This window comes from Vidua chalybeata, chromosome 2 (assembly GCF_026979565.1).
Source record: "Vidua chalybeata isolate OUT-0048 chromosome 2, bVidCha1 merged haplotype, whole genome shotgun sequence".
Lineage (NCBI taxonomy): Eukaryota > Metazoa > Chordata > Aves > Passeriformes > Viduidae > Vidua > Vidua chalybeata.
The window spans coordinates 53,380,341-53,398,248 of NC_071531.1; the positions used below are offsets into that span (position 1 = coordinate 53,380,341).

At 35.0% G+C, this 17,908-nt stretch overlaps 1 protein-coding gene across 4 annotated transcripts in view; it reads left to right on the plus strand.

The window, feature by feature from the left end:
* The window catches only part of PCDH9 (protocadherin 9), a 682,988-nt gene that overhangs the window by 172,733 nt on the left and 492,347 nt on the right, over positions 1–17,908 (plus strand). Inside the window, exon 3 of one of the 4 annotated variants that reach the window (XM_053968609.1) lies at positions 7,626–9,087. The exons of the other annotated variants lie outside the window; for them this stretch is intronic. Coding sequence (XP_053824584.1) covers positions 7,626–7,646 — 21 coding nt within the window. The 3' untranslated portion in view covers positions 7,647–9,087. Of the gene's footprint in view, positions 1–7,625; positions 9,088–17,908 lie in introns of those variants that run through there. 4 annotated transcript variants of the gene reach the window in all.

Consider the following 17,908-nt stretch of genomic DNA (forward strand, 5'->3'; position numbering starts at 1 on the left):
GAGTTAACTGTATGGAAATTTGGTTGGCATGATCAATTTAGTAGGAGATACTACTTCTAATTTGGCCATAGTAATTAAAGAGAGTGTGAGATGAGGTTGACAAGATCAATATAATCTTTCTATTTTCTCCATCAAAAATTGTCCACTATTGATTAAAATTGTTTCTCAGCCCTGTTTGTCCTATACAAATCTTAAGTTTGGCCAAATACGAGCTCTCAAGTCTTCAGCCATCATCTCATTTACTGCAGAGAGCTTATCCTTTTGCTTTTGACTTACTATGTGGCAATTGCAACCTGTGTTAGCACTTGGGAATTGCAGAACTTAATAACTAATCAGAAGTATATAATTTTACACATATAGCTACAATTCCAACAGATTAATTCACTTGGAATGCTTATACCTACATGATTCTGAGTCTCAGTTCTTTTAGAGCTTGAGTGGAGGACAGAATATCTATACCCCAAATATAACTTCCCTCCAAATGCTGAAAAAAAATCAGACTGTAACATGTTTAGGACTCTCTATTCCTTCATCCCATGTCAGAACTTTGCAGAATCAGAATAATTAAGGAGTGAAAGATCCTTTAAGATCATTGAGTCCAACCATTAACCCAGCACTGCCAAGTCCATCACTAAGCCATGTCTGTAAGTGCCTCAGCTGCACGTCTTAAATACTTCCAGGAATGGTGACTCAACAACTTCTCTGGGTAGCCCATTTAAATGCTTGACAACCTTTTCTCTGAGATATTTTCCTGGTATCCTATCTAAACCTCCCCCAGCACAATTTGAGGCCACTTCCCCTTATCCTATTGCTTTTTACCTGGAAGAAAAGAACAGCCCCCAGCTGGCTACATCATCATCTCAGGTACTTGTAGAGAGTACAAGTTCAACCCTGAACCTCTTTTTTAACAGTCTAAACAACCTTGGTACCCTCAGCTGCTCCTTGTAAGACTTGGGCTTCAGACTCTTCATCAGATTCATTGCCCTTCTCTGGACACCCTCCAGCACCTCAATGTCCTTGTAGTGAGAGGCCCAAAACTGAACACAAGATTTGGGTTGTGGCCTCACCAGTGCTAAGTACTGGAGGACAATCACTGACCTGTTCCTGCTGGTCACACTGTTGCTGATACAGGCCAGGGTGCCATTGGCCCTCTTGGCCACCTGGGCACAGTTGGATCATGTTCACCCAGCTGTCAAACAGCACCCCAAGTCCTTTTTTGTTGGGCAGATTTCCAGCCAACCATCCCCAAAACAGTAGGGAGTGAGATTATTGTGACCCAAGTGTAGAATCCATCACTTTATCATATTTAACCTCATGCAATTCACCTAAGCCCATTGATCCAACCTTTCTAGATCCCTCTTCTGAGCCTTCCTACCCTCCAAAAGGCAACACTCCCACCCAACTTGGTATCATCTGCAAACTTACTAAAAGTGTGACAATAATGTTCACTTTCATCCATCTCTGGATAAATAATTGTCTGCTTTGTACTTTGAGATCTTTTGGAAGAAATGAATGAGCTGGAAAAAAAATTATCTTATGTCTGAACACTGACAGTTTGGGAGATTAGAAAGGAGATGAAGAAGAAGAGTTCAAAAGAGAATTCCGGTTAACACGAACTGAAAATCCACTGAATTTCGTAAACTAAGGAAAAGAAAGATCCAGAATATCTATCTCCACAGTGGTTTATAAAAGTCTTATTGGCTCAGAGATTGCTTTGCCTTTTCATAGTTCCTTTTACTAGCAATTTTAATCTCATGGGAGACAGAAACCCAAGATATTTTATGTAGCAATTGTCCATTGCACAGCATAAGATGATCCCTCTGTAATGCCCCTTATTATCTTAGAACTTCCCCTTATAAACTTAAAACTTCCAAAACTGACCTTCCTGGATAAATGTAAAAGACTTAGAATTTTAAATTTAAAACAATTAAAAAATAGAAAGCTATACGTGCATAAACTACTGGCTAGGAACAAAATCAACAATTTCAGGCCTCATCCTACAAACACCTCACTTAAGTAATTGCTTACTTATATTTAAGTAGTGAATATCATGGGATTAATTATATGGATGAGGGTTGCACATCTGGGCCCTTGTTCTCTTTGGAATCCTGAATAGAGGCTGATTTTGATACATGAGTGGTTTTGTGGAAGCCATTACAAATCTGACATTACCTATATTTTAATATTGGAAAATTTTAATGTGGACAAAGGGAATAGTAACAGCTTAGATTTTATCTAGTAATACTCAGAGATAAATTTATGCTAGGACAATAGAAGCAGAGAATCTGTTATTATCTTTGCTAATGCTGGGATCCTGTGGTTTATTTTATGGTGCATAAACCATATCATATACTTATGTTAAGTGCAAGTTACATTTATAACTATACTTAGGTATTAGTTATGTTTAGCTTTACTATTAAGTATGTTTAAGCTTTTCTGATTACTTAACTATTTTCATGGAAATGTGGCTTATGTCTTCATGAAAACTACAGAATAAAAAAAGCTGTACTTTGCCGTTGGTGTCTTCCAACCGCACTACTCCTGATTGAAATGTCTGAGAAAAAAAGGAGCTTTTCATCCTTAGGGAAACAAATTCAAAACCATTAAGCATAGCTCAATCTCTGCACTGAACGGAAAAAAAAAAATCACTTTTGGATTGTGGATAAAGTGTCATGTATGCCAAATCCCAAATAAGGTGTAGAGAAAGCTACATGCAAGCCTGTGGGCTCTGCATAGGACTGAATATGATTTTCTATGTTAAATAGATAAAGTTGTAATAGATTGGAGAGCATAAAACTCAGTAGGCCTTTGTTTTAAGAAGGTCTATTAGTTTCACCTTTACTCCTGAAATCTAACTTGTAACTGGGTAAATGAAATTCCAGGTTTAGAAGGTTCACTTTTTAGATGTGCTGAATGGGGGTCTTATAACATTCTGCACATTAATTTTTGTCTTTTAAAATAGGCACAAATTCTCTTTTCTGTTTTTAAAAATCATTTACCATAATGGAAGCAGATGGAATGGTATTCACTGGTACTTGTTCCAAAGCTCATTATCAAGTATACAGTGGCTGAAAACAAAACCAAGTGCCCTACAGTGACACAAAACAAAACAACTAACTTTAACTAAAATGCTGAAATTTATCACATCCGTATTTTATTCCATGCACATTTCTACCTAATCTAATTCACTTAAATTTTCAAGATAAGACTGTTTTAATGGTAAAAGAAGTGTATTTGTCTATACCAGACACAATTCATAACAAAAGAACATAGACCTAATATGAGATATAGGGGGAAAAAAGGTACAATATGTTGTTTAGCTTCACTATGTAAAACTGGAAGATAGCATGCATTGTGTAACATGAATGAGGTAATGAAACCAAATTTTGCTGCAATAATCATAATGAGACATTTTATCTTTTGTTTTAATAGATGGGTGACATTTATTTTTCTTTGCTAAGAAGGGTAAAGCATATTTGTTAGAATAGTTTTCAGTAAATGTATCAATTGTTCATATGAAAATGTTTCGTGACTTCAGGGCATGCTTTTTAACTGGTGACAATTTTTAGAACAGAGGACTTCAAAAGGCAGGCTGGCAGACTTGAAAAGGGAGCATAAACATCTAGGTGAAGACTTTTTGTAACTTTTTGTTGCAAAATAATGACCATTTAGGTAAATCTGCTCTTCCTGACCAGGTGGTCTCCTGCTTCTTTTCACAATATGAATTTTCAAGAAGGAAGAGAAGTTAAAACTAGGTGAGTTTTAGTAAAATAAAATTGGCAAAATATAGCTGAAAATACAGTATTTGTGCATCATTTGGGTATTTTTTTTTTTATTTAGGTAGTAATACAACACACTATTTTGCTAGTAGCTGCCTTTCAAATTAAAGGTACTTCCTTGTTTCATGGTGAAGGAATCGTAATCAATAAGAATTAAGTATTAAAATTTAAACGGTGAAGAACAATAAACATAATTATTTGGAGTTTGTGTTTGTAAATACTCAAAGATGGAAAAAATATTCTCATATTCCTGTGAGACTAGCAGTATTCATGCTTTTTATTATTCCACATAATTCAGGATCAATTTCTTCTAGGCTTTTAAAATGAAATTCCTTACTGTTGCTAGTCAGCTCCTCCTCTTTTGCTATTGAATGTTGTACTACAGTAGCATATTTATGCCTGAGTGTCCTCAGTATGTGTTCTGTGGGTTGAACTCAGCCTAAAACCAGCCTTGCAGACTAACTGTAAACCCTCAGGCTTATCTAAACCATATGGTGAGTGCAATGTGGATGTCCCAAAGACAACACAAATATGTAATCTGCATGGTGTTTTGTAGCATTGTGTGTGATATACCAACTCAGTTTGTGAGAGGTCGAACATTACCTATTTTTTGCTACTTTAATATTTTTATCCTACAATAGAAAAAAAGAGAAAGTAATTATAGGACTATGTTTTGTTAGTGAGCCATGCATATGAAGTTCAGGAAAATAGTCAGTACCAAAGTGGTGTACTAATATATACAGTGACAATTCATAGAATCACACAACTGCCCAGTTTGGAAGGGACCTTCAAAGGCCCAGCCTTTTGTAGGAAGGAGAATTTTGATGACATTATCTGGCAACCTGCCACATTGAATCTTGAAAACCTTCTGTGACGGACATTGTTGGGGAAGAGAAGGAGACAAAACATACCATGTTTCTGTGTGGTAGCTAGTCGTTTCTTAGCTCAGTTGGGGCAGCCTTTCTTCTTCAGGTGTTATCCCTTGGTATCTTCACAGTTTCTTCGTGGTGTCCAGTTTGTAAGCATTGTCTGAATTTAACTTCTGTTCAAGGCACATGCAACCCCCCAGCTGGCCCTACCAGCACAGCTGCTCTCTCTGCCCCCACCCCCAGTATATTCACTTTATAGTTACCTCCAAAACCTCGCAGAATTTAGCAGGTATTTTGCTGGGTGCATAGGTGGGTACTTAAAGGTTTTCTTCCTGCCTCCCTCCCTCCCCTCCAGCTTTGAGAATGTAATTAAATTTATAACAGCAGGAGGAAGACCTGTTTGAGAACACTGTTCAAAATCAGCAATCCTGCTTCTACCAAGTATCTCTCACATGCTGTTTTTGATTCAGTTTTCACTTAACAGATCTGATCTGAGGACAAGTTCTTTTATGCTTATGCCTGTCATTTTTTACCTGCACTGAAAGCCTTCATACAGAAAAAAAAAAAAAAAACAAAAAACTAGGTAAAGAAAAAGCTAATGAATTAGAAAAGAAATAGTATAAGAACAAAAATGGGAACAAGAATACTTTATCTCTCTGAGCAGCCAGGCAGGCAGAAAGGAGAAAAAAGTGGTAAGCTGTGGAGAATAGGAAGTTTAAAACCTAAAGTGCCTCTATTTTAGAGACATTGCATATGTTTTCCAGCTGCAGGATGTGAAGCAAGATGTCAATAGCATAGCTGGAGGTTAAGATAGGGCTGGAAGACAATTGGGACACACAGAATCAATTGTATAGCTGTCACAGCAAAAATATATTTGGTTCTGCATCTAGAAGTTTCACAGTTGCTCCAAATATATGCACAATGCTATATAGCTTACAACAATGGTTATACTAATTGACAATGGGTGACAAATCCAGTTGGCTAACTGGGATGAAGTGGAATACAATAGAGCATAAGAAAATTATTCTGCAAAAGGGAAGCCCAAAGTCCTAATACTAAGATTTTATAGGAGATACTAAGATACAGGAGAAACTAAGATACAGATAAATACTAGTAATTAGAACAGAATAGTTATTTATTATTACACAGCCTCCCTCCAAGACTGCCCAGATGTCTCAAGGGAAAATGCCAACATATGAAGCAAAGAAAATAACAAAATAATCAAACAGCTACAGATGGGAAAATCCACTTAGAGGGAATTTTTCTCCAAATTCTTTTTTAAATTATTGTCTTTTAAATAATGAAACATGCCACATAACCCCTCTTTCAAAACCTTTTAACAGTTAGTTAGCATAACATTCCCAAGAATATAAAGAGTTATAAGTGTCAAGTCCTTCTTTAAGCCTTGGTAAGGTCTTGACATCAGTGACATCCTGTGGCATTGAATTCCATAATCTAATTATGTGCTGCATTAAAAAGTATGTTCTTTTATCAGTTTTGGAGCTGCTGCTTTTCACTTTCACTTAGTGTCCTTTTGTTCTTGAATTATGAGACGCAGGACTACAGAAGCTCCTGATCTATTTTCTCTTTGCCGCTTACCATTTCTATACTTCCATCATATCCTTCCTTATTCATTTTTTTTCCTTAAGGTTAACAATTCCAGTCTTTTTCAGTCTTTTCATATGAAGGCTTGTCTATATGCCTAATTATCACAATCACTCTTTTCTGAATACCTCCTAATTCAGTAATATCTTTTTGTGATGGCATGACCAGTACTTCACACTATTCCAGAGAAGGGAAAATTATTGAGTCATATAATGACATATTTTCTTTCTTTCTTATTCTTCACCTCATTTCTTATGCATCTGAAAATTTTATGTGCTTTTTTGACTGCAGCTGCTCATCAAGCAGGGCTCTTCATTGAGCTGTCTGCAGTGAGACCCAGGTGTTTTTCCTAAGATAGTGCTCATAATTGAGATCTCTGATAAAACAAATGATCTGTTACAGGTTTAAGTTTCTTTGCTTTGTTTTGGGTTTTGGGCTTTTTGTTTGTTTGTTTGATGGTTTGTTGTTTGTTTTTTCAATAGGCCGTATTTTTCATTTAAATACATTATTTTCACATCTTTTAAGATGGCCACCCATCTCCCTGAGTCAAATTTTTCTCAGGTTTCCTGTCTTATTTAGACTTGGTTAACATGATTTTCTTGTTATTTGTAAATTTTGCCAAATTGCTGTTCACCTTTTTAGATGTTATTTAATACATTTTGAAAACTTGGTCCTTGTATGGTGCCTTGAAGTACCCTACTGTTGAGGTTTTGCTACGGTGAAAATTGACAGTATGTATGCTTTTGTTTTTTTAATTTTTGAGAAAAGTTTTACTTCATTTTGCATCCTATCCCAAAATTACTAGACTCTTATTAAGTCTCTGAGATGGAGACTGAGTCTCTTGAGAGGAACATTGTTCTTGCCATATTTATTCAATTACACTAACAAGGTTAAGGGCCAAGTTGCCTTCACAACCAAAGCTAAGTGTTTGAGAGACAACTATCCTGTTTACAACCACAAGTATGGAAATTAAGGACAGAGAATGGAAAAGTAATTAATTCATCATGTTGGGCAGACACATTCAAAATCAAAATGGGAGCAAGCTTTCAACATAACAGTTCTTAGAATTGTCTTGGTGATAATCCTAAAAATGAGGAATATAATCAGTCCAAATAGGCAGGAGTATATGAGTCTACTTCTTACACCTCAGGCTTTGTGTGAAAATAAGGAAAAAGCAAAATGGTATGGTCTAGACAACTGTTAATTTTCAAGATTTTCTTTCACATTCTGATATGAACCAAGGTATTTTAAGATTTAAAATATCTAAAGTTCTTGTTGGAAAGGGGAAGGGCAAAGTTATTTTGAGGCTTTATACATCCTGACCTCCCCTAGGCCTGCTTATTTCCTGGTATCTCTCTCTCTTTCTCTCAAGTGTTCTCCATCCTCTCCCTGAGACAGTCTATGTGTGCTTCATCAACCCTGACTGCCTACAGTATGCAACAGACCTCACCACCTTTCTTCACCAAGAAGATTGCTTACACAGAGAAGGCTCCTCAGACAGCTTGGGACACCTTGCACAGATGCATGCCACTGCCTTGAACTCAGACTGGACACTAAAAGAGATCCTGAATATATTGGTGGGAAATGTGATCAGACACCTGCAACTCAGAACCTCCCTGTTTGGTAAAGGAACTATAAGGGAAGCTAGAACTTCTTGTGATATTCCCATAGTTTCATCTGACATAAATCCAGTATTTTCCATACTGTAGTCCACCTAACCCTAATCCAAACTATTTTGGGTGGAGCAGAGGTTGACAACAGGTATCAACTATTTAATTTGTGAACAAGCCTATGAAAATGCTAATAACTCCTCAATAACTAGTGCTGGTGCCTGATAAGATGAGAGGACAGAACATGAAGTATAATCCATGACTATCTATGGACCAATCATACATACCTATATATATATATATATATGCACACATATATATCTCTGTGTATAAGAATATTTGTACTATATATATTCTTTTTATTTTATCAAGCTACTTTGATACAGTAAAATATAGGATGCAGAATTATAAGAGAGTAACAGTAAAACATGCCAATGTGACCTTTTTGTTAATTCATAGCAACACAAAAATTGCCAGTAAAATATAGCACAATCGAAAATTTAGAGTTTCTCATTTGAAGGAAGAATAGGAAGAAAAGTCAGTGCTCTCACTTAATTTTGGAAGGCTCTAAAATACCACAGGGTTTGTGCAGCATAAGAAAGTGACAGAGTTAGACCATAAACTGTACAGTCATACCTATTAGTGAACATAATGTTATATTAATGACACTTTTGCATCAAATATAAGAACAGAAACTATACTGTGTGTCATTTAGTTAATTTAGAGGAAAAAAATTATACCAAAAATATGAGCTTACTGCGACAATTCAAAGCTGAATGATTTTTACAATAGATTTGCAAAATAAGCAGCCACCTAATAAAAATTTCTGTCAGTTTTTACAGTTTGCCCGCCAAACCTAAGAAAATAACATTAAATGATTGGCGGTAGAGTTTTGTGGAAACAATGCATATGGAAAACAGTGACAATACTGTGCCTGGTGCTGGCTTCATACTGAAAATGTCTGTGCTTTGCAATTGCTGTGGAGTAATATATCTCTTGAAATGTGTGTACATTCAAGTAGTATTAAGAGATAAATATATGCCTTTTCAATGGTGCTTTTTTATTTGTGAGAATGTCACAGAATACTTTTCAGCACTTCTAGAAAGCTATAACTCACTAAGCAAGCCTGTATCCCACGATTTTTCATGTAAGCCCATAATGATAAAATATATCAATAAACAAGTATTTAAATACTGTCTGAAATAAACCTGTATCGCTATAACATTTCAGGAAAGAATCTGCACTTCTTTCTTTTCAGGATGTTTTTTTTTCTTTTTTCTCTAGAACCTATATAAGAATTGATTTGAATATATTCAGATTTTCCCATTTTCAGACAGGCTTCTTGGTTCTCTACTTTCCTTAGAAGACTGTGCAACCTCCTATGTTCCCCAGGGTAGCAGGATATCAGAACCCATAAGAGACACTGCATTTTTCAAATAGAATGTTTTATTACTTTCCATCCTTCCATGCTGTTAGTCCCAAGTAATGACTTCTTTCTGGGGAGTGGTATCAATAGTTATTACTTTAATGTACAAGATAGTAAGTGAAATATCACAGTGGGAGTAAACTGTTAAGGATGATATTGGCTAAAATACTTCTTTATTTGGAAAGTCCAGTTTCATCCTGAAATCTGTGACAAGAAAAACATCAAGTTTGGATCACAGGAGTTTACATAACTACTGGGAGCAGGTTTGGGTGGTGTTTTTGTATTTCAATTGCATATAAACCAAAATGTAATTATATTTTTTTTCTTTTATTCTAAGCAAACTAATAGAATTATGAGGCACAAAAGGTAACCTTTCTGAATTTAGGGTTTTTTCCCTTTTTTTTTTTTTCCTGAAGTTTACAGTCATAGAAATATATGTGTAAGATACTCAGCTGTCCTATACTTGATCAAGAACTTGATCAAGGGACAATTTTTTGCTGCCCTTACTGGGGATTTTCCACATATATACAATCACAGACACATAAATATATGTATTTTTTCTATTTAGTTCTTACAATATCACTTAAAGTTAAGAATCATAATAGTAAATGCCAACAGGAAATCTGTTTTTTAAAGTGGAACTGAGACTTCATCCAAATACAACAAAGATACTGTTGAAAATCAGTTTTTATGAATGCTCTCAAATCACTTGGGATTTTGCTTTTTGTTTGGTTTGGTTTTATTTGTTTTTTTTTTCTTTATTACAGCTCTCTATTTTTCAAAGACATTGACTTTTTCCTGACACTTTTAATGTTACTTTTCTATTTAAGACAAACCGTGATCCTTAAACCATCCAGAAAAATCTCTCAGAGCAGAATTATATATGGTTCCCAGAAGAAAACTGCTGAAAACACTAAAGCGAGATGGACAGATACATTAATTATTACATTAACTTCAATTTTTTTTTCATGCCAATGTGACTTTGAGAAATGGAGAATCTATCAAATCAAGTATTTGACAGGTAACATGCAAGGTATCATGTCATTTATCTGTTAGACAAGAAAGTGTTCTTCTAGCTGAATCTTAATAAAATAAACTTCTGTCTTCATACTTAGAAAGATTTCACAAAATTCTCAAATCTTGCCTATGCACAAGATGTCATTATCATTTCCTTCCATAATAAGTATTTTTTTAAGTGTATTAGTGTATCATTAACAACCTGTGAACATCAACAGGTATGTGAATGCTGTCCATTCATAACCTTGACTGTTGACTTTTGAAAACGTAACTCTCAAGAGTCTCCCCTTTGAATTTTCCTAATTGGTATGGAACCCAAGAATGAATCAGTGGAAATACTTAATAGTTTCTTTCCTATCAAAATTAAACACAGTATTGCAAAATGTTGTGTTATATTCTCAGGCTCTTACTGACCATTTATTGCAAAACCATATCAAAAAAGAACATAAATAAAATTCAAAATGTTCTCTAGGCTAAAGATTTCTATGTTGTATTTATCTCTGTAGTTTTGTAAAAACCCGATTCTACTGAATGAATAATATTTTTATTTTAAAGGCAAGTCTTTAGTAGGCAACTTAATGGAAGGTAACTACCTTGTCATTTAAAAGAAACGGTATCTGTGATAGCTTCACTCATTTACTTGTTTTTAGTTGTTCATCTGGTTTTTGTTAAATTTCAGATTTTATTGATTTTGAACAGTGAAATCAGATTGGCCTTTAACTTTTAGGTTCTAATTCATATCCCATTAAGAAGGTATAACATAGTGCTGTTCATGCAATAGTAAGTTAGAGCTGCAGGAGGCCAGGGGAGAAGAAAATCCCCAAAGAGAAAAGCAATAATATTTATATTGTCTTTTTCTTTAAAATTTGAAAAATATATCAATTCAATTAGCTTCTTTTTATAGCTTCAAAACTATGTGTTTTTTCAAGGTACTGATTTTTTTTTCCCAGGCTAGTTTTAGGGAAGACAGAAGTGTTGATCATAGTTACATCATAGCTTGCTGTTACACAATAGACTTTTTCTCACCATAAGATCAAAAAAACCCGAACCACCACCTCCACCTCCCAAAAGACATAATACTTATTTTAAAAAAGAGACAACTGGTAAATAAACTTGTTAATCCTGTGCCTAACTGTAAAAGAATTTTAATGTAGCAGTAGCTAGTTTGCATGCAAACATCTCTAAGTGCCTGGTAAATTTTAGCCCAATGTTTGAAATTTTTTTCATAACTTTTACTGAGAAAGATGAGATTTAAAGTAGAGTATGTTATGTAAGTTCTTCTCACCTCCCATGATTTGGTAGATACAAGTAAGTAGGCCTATCATGAATGTCAGTCAGTATGCCTTAATACAGATTCAGTTTGAAATACTTCTTGTACTGAAAATCTACTTGGACATGTCTTGTGTCATTCCATGTCCTGTGCTTCTCCTTAGATGATCAGTTCATAGAATTTGCTGTGGGGGAATCAGGTCTGATTGGGATGGACAAACAATATTGTACTGAGTAAAACTAGTTCCACTTATTTTAATTGAACTTTAGATACATATGAATTAGTAGTAATTGTTATATATATAGGTTTTTTTTAATTTTAGTGAACCACATATAGAAATGCCTGACTTCTTTCAAAGTAATTCTTTGAATGCCTGTGTCAGCTAAAGATTTTCTTGTACACTCAAAATAGATGGTCTTTATATTATGTTGTTTGTGAAATCATCAACATGCATCCTGCTAGTGGAACTCCAAGATAAAATTTAATCTTATATTTAAGACTGTTTCATAGTCCTTTCCCTACTCTTGGTATATAACTTCTTTTTTTTATGATATGGACAGTTTGTATTCAACTATACATTGTTTTCATCTTGCCCTTCTAAGTTTTATCAAAATTGCATGCATTCATTCTGCAACTGAGATAGAAAAAAATTTTCTTCTTTTTCTGTCTCTCATCACCTTATCTCATTTACCATTCTGTAAATAAATAACTTGATAGTTGATTCATATGTTGCTTAAGCCTTTTATTATGGCTTGGTTGAAGGGGAGGCTTTCAGCAGCTAAATTTGAATACCTGGACTGCAGCTCTCATTATGTTGAATTAGGATGCATAATTTATGGCCATATATTAATTGTGATATATGGAAACAAATAGTTTAACATTGTCCTGATACAAAAAGAATTTAGCAATTTCTTAGATGACTGAGTTTGTGTGTGAGAGATGATAAACTAAACAAAATCAAAAATATGCCAGGAAATCCTTCAGATATTTACAGTATAAGCTTTTCTGTGTCCCAGGAGATCAAAAGAAAAGTATGTGGGTGGTGCACTTACCTACTTCTCATATTGAGGCTTACCAAAGTGTTTGTCAGTGGAAGATCTGTACCGAGCCCATCAGGCATCCAGTATTAAGCAAAATGCCTGATCTTTGTCCCCTTGGTAACAGTTGTGTTTAGCAGAACGCAAAATGTGTTGCTCTAAATCATTGCTCTAATTGGCACCTTTGTTGACAGTCTCAAAAGAAAGGTCAAGATGTGGTTAGGTGTGGGACTGATGTACTGTCTTACTCCCAGCTGCAGCCTCCTTGGCTGAATGCAGCAATTTATTGAGCAGGCATTTGCTTTTTAAATTCTGTGGATATTTTAGCAAATTCCATTAGTAGATACTATTTGCATTTAATCTTCTTTATTTTTTTCTTTTATGCTTTGCTACAGATAGTGTGATTACTGCATTAAATCTAGGTGAGAAAAAAGGAAAGGGAGATGCCAAGCTAGTGCAAAAATACCTGTAACCCAGTCACTTAATAAATTTGCTTACTGTTGACAGGCACTGCTTTATGCAGTGAAATATTAACACCACTTAGGCCAAGCTATTTTGGGTGTTTGAAAAAAGTACATATTAGAACACCTGAGTTTAAAAATTCTATTCCATATATAGTCATATTCTATGAGATGTAGGCACTCAAAGAGGGTGATTCAGAGCCCTAAATTAGTTGACTAAAGTTAGACAGTGTGAATACCTCCTACAGTAACAATATGTTGTAGAGGCACAGAAAGCAGGCAAGTGAAAACAGAAAGGGAGGAGTAGAGTGATAAGGACAATAAATGAAGTAAGTCTGTAGTGAACTCTAGAAACTATTAGAAATCATGAGGAGTTTTTGACAAAAGGAAGACCAGTTTTCTTTAGAACACATGCTCCAAACCAAGAAGCATCTTCATAGTAAACTGTAACAATAGTGTAGGTATGATGCTTTCAGCTATGACTACCTGTATCCATTTGTTGTATCTGCGTTGCAACTGTTCCTACAGTCCCCAGTCAATACTGGAGGATTAAACTACAGATATAAATAATTCCTTCTTCAATGAGCTTACAAGAAAAATAGGATTCATAGGTGAAGAATAGGAAGGCAAAGGGGAAAAAAAGAATGAAATTACCTGCTCAAAGTCATGAAGGATAATAATTCTTTCTTACATGGACTACCATCTATAATCCCTTACAATTTCCATGTGTGAAAGGATTTATAATACACAACTTTCAGGAATTACTTTGTTTTTTAAAAACTTTGCCTTTACTAAAAGAGAAGGTATTTATACTCATGAGTAATGGTACCACAGTAAACAGTCTCATTTACATTTATAAGTGTTGGGTAGAGTTCTTGAAAACGTAGTCCTTTCACAGTATTTATGGGTTTTATTGTGTTTTATTGTACTCCCTGTTTTATTAAAATAATTCATTTAGGTTGTAGCCACCTTTTTAAAGAGAAATCAAGAATTCTGCATTCATCTCTCTGTAAATTTATTAGCTCATTAGTCACTGTACAAGTGGATGACAAATCTCAATTTTTAATCCTCAAAATCAAAGGTTACTAAAGGACAACATCCTACGTGTCCCAGACTTTCTTTTTTTCTTTTTTTTTTTTTTAACTTGTAATTAACATCTACATAGAAGACCTTTTTGTCATTTAATGGGATTGCTACAAAAATTTATTGTCATGCATGGACATTTATATGCACACACATACTAATGCTTTGCACCTATCCCTTTACCTATCCATTACCTTAAGTCAAGTAGGATAAAAACATTTGGCATGTAATCATCTGTCAAGATCTAGGTACCTCTGAGAAATTTTCCATTAGAAATTGTCATTACTGGACATGTTAGAGTAAGTGCACGATAAAAAATAAGTATCATTGTTTGTGAAGAAATAGGAAGCAAATTCTTCTGTTAAAATCAGTAAAGCTGTTCTTTCCCTTGCTGTTCTCTTTGATGGACTTGCAGTTTGCTGACTCATTGTAAATTGACTCTGTTGATACAGTTTTTAAAGTTCATATGCTTAGTTTTGGTAAAGCTAATACATGAGTCACCAGCTGTAGATTCAGGGTTTCCAGTTGTAGTAACTAACAGTACAGATGGTCAGATATCAATCTATTTCTAGTGGCTCTTTTTACAAAAGTATGCTATATTGGTCTAGAGCAATATTTCTTGATTGTATGTGGATTTCCTAAATTGTATGGTATTTTAGATTTGGGGTTAGATTTGACCTGGGCCATCTGTCGAAGGCATTATATATCTGTTACTGTATATGTAACAACAAGAGCATGTGGGTTTTTGATTAGCTACAGAAAATCTCGGTCTGTAATCGATGCCTAATGGCCATAGTTTTCTTTAGATAGGCTCATAAATTTTGTCTCTTAATGGAGAGAAAGTGAAGTGTTGCAGGGTCACATATTTAGCTATGTGAGCTTTATAACTACTAATTATTGAGATATTACAGTTCTAGAAAAAATCCTAAATATTAAAGAATTAGAAAAAAATTAATATTTGCTTCTCATTGTACCTATCACTTTATTGTTCTTCCCTTGTCTAACTTTCCATACTTTCTTGGGTCATTTTAACAGATTGGTCAGATCTATGGGATTAAAAATGTATCCTTGGGTAACAACAACTACTACAATCAGACTTGATTGTTTATTTGTTTTTGAGTAAAGACATAAGCCCTTTCATTCAACCACTGTAAAATTTCTCTTTACTGTGGAGCAGGAGCCAGACAATGAATATATGAGCCGCATGGGACATATCAACCCTGCAAATGTCACAGAGCACATTCCCAACATGATGCAAGTTGTATTTTGGAAACAGAAAGATGTTTCCTATACTCCTTTTGTTGATGTCTTGATAAACCTAGACAGGAAATAGGACACATGGACCGGGCAGCACATGGAGTCACGTTTTAAGAGAGTTAAGTTAGATTCAGCTGAAACATTCTGAGCTACTTATGCTGTTCTTGACTCTCTGCTCTCTTACAACATCCACACTAAATATATTTATTTTGCTTGCTTATGTACACATTTTTGCTTAAAAGTGTTAACATTTGTTGTATGTCTGAATTACAAAAGCAGTGTACACCTCAAAAATGGCTAAAGCAATTGGCTTCACTTCATGTGTCTAAACTCCCCTTAAATCTGAATCTCTCTCCCTTCCCACCACCAAAGGTGATTTGAAAATAAGAAGAAAACCACATATGAAACAAAAGTGGTTGTTGTATTATAATGAAAGAAAAAAAAAAGTGCTTCGCCTGTTACCAGAATAATTAAAAGCTGGTTGTGGTTTAACCCCAGCAGGCAGCTCAGCCCCTTGATCACACAGTCACTTGATCACTCCCCCACAGCAGCATGGGAGAAGTGAATCAGAAGAGTTAAAGTGAGAAAACTCGTAGATTGGGATAAATTCAGTTTCATTTACAAATCTATTAAAAACATTTACAAAATTAAACAGTTTAAACATATTTTTTAAAAATAAACATTTACAACATTAAAAAAAAAAAATACAAAACAAGGAATTAATTTACCATGTCCTGTGAGTGGGGAGGTGTTTGGACATCTCCAGGCAAGCAGGGCTCCATCATGTGTCACATGGGACTTGGAAAAACAAATGCCATCACTCTGACCCTTTCCTTCTGAGCATGACATCGTGTTGTATGGAAGATCCCTTCAATCAGTTTGGGGTCACCTGTCCCAGCTGTGTCACCTCCCAACTTTTTCTGTACCCCCAGCCTCATAGATGGGGTGAGGTGGCATGAGAAACAGAGTCTTGAGGCTGTGCAAGGACTGCTTAGAAATATGTAAGACATGTGGGTGTTATCAACAGTATTTTGGTCAGAAACCCAGAACATAGCACCATACAGTCCACTGTGAAGACAATTAAATCTATCCCAGCCAAAACATATACAAAATTAAATTCAGGATATTAATTATCTCATTTATTTCTTGAATCCAATGTATTTTTCATATATATACATAGCATAATAGTTTTGAAACCAGTTTCTGTTCTTGTATCCAGTGATGTAAACTTCAGGAGAGATCACTGTCTAAGTTATTATCCTCATGGAATGAAAGAAAAACTTTTGTTTCATATTTTTTCCTTCACATTTTGAATAAAAAAAATTAAATTTCCTTATAAATATGTAGTTTCTGTTGTAAACCATGACTGCTTGTCTGATGCTATAATGTATTTCCTTGAATCACTTAAAGAAAGATAGCATAGCTCAGCTTTGGTTTTTTTTGTCATTTTTTACTGGTAGTAAGTTCATCTCACTGCTTGTGTTTCCATGCAACCATATGATTATGTGAAGTCACGTTTCACTTTTTGATAAATAAAGTCCTTCTAATTTCCTCTCACATCAGTTGTAGGACTCATAAGTGAGGTGCAAGTGTCATGTAGTTAGACCAAGAATATAATATATTTAGAATTTATCAGTATAATTATGTGTTTTGTTTCATTATTCAGAACTTATCAGCCCAATTGTGTGCTTTGTTTTGTCATTCACTTTCCTTTATAGTGTTTAATTGCTGAGAATTTTCTTCCTGACTTTCTGGAAGAATGCCAGACTGCAAGGAAGTTTCTCTTCCTTTTCCTTTTTACCTTCTTATTCAAATGCTCTTGTGTATTCAGCAAGAAGATTCCAGCTGCATGAATCCAAATAGCAGAGAGTGCAGGAGAAGGCAATTTTGGCACAACGCACTGCTTTCTGTAGTTTTGCACATTGCTTATTGGAACCTACTGTTTATGTGCTGACTAACATTAGAACATGTGGTGGTGTGAGATGGACAGCTATTGAACACCAACATTTTAGAATTCTGGAAAAAAAGCATGCCGTGCATTTTTCTTTTGTTTGACAATGTGAGGAAGGGCAGTTTTCTGGCCACTTTAACAGCCATTTGCAATCACTTTGTTTAGTGTCTGTGGAAATACATAGTGCAGCTCAACTATGCCCTGAAAGCCTTTCAGTGTTAGTGTTGAGCTGTCCTGCCTTATGTAAGCCAAATGTTTTCGAAATGGAGCCCCTTGCTGAAATCTTGTCTCTGGAGAGATGTGCCGGGACAGGGGCATATTGGTTTTGACTTAAGAACTTGTAACCACTTTTTCTAGCCAGATTAAATATTACTAATGACAGCAGTTCTACAGGGAAACACAAGAGAACATTCTGTAGATAACTGTACAGGGGGGAGAGAATATATCTTCTCCGTGCCTGTTGTTTTCAAAGTCTAGTCTTAGAAAGGTAAAGGACAGGAGAAAAATAAATTATTAACACTGCTCATGAAATTTTAAATGTAC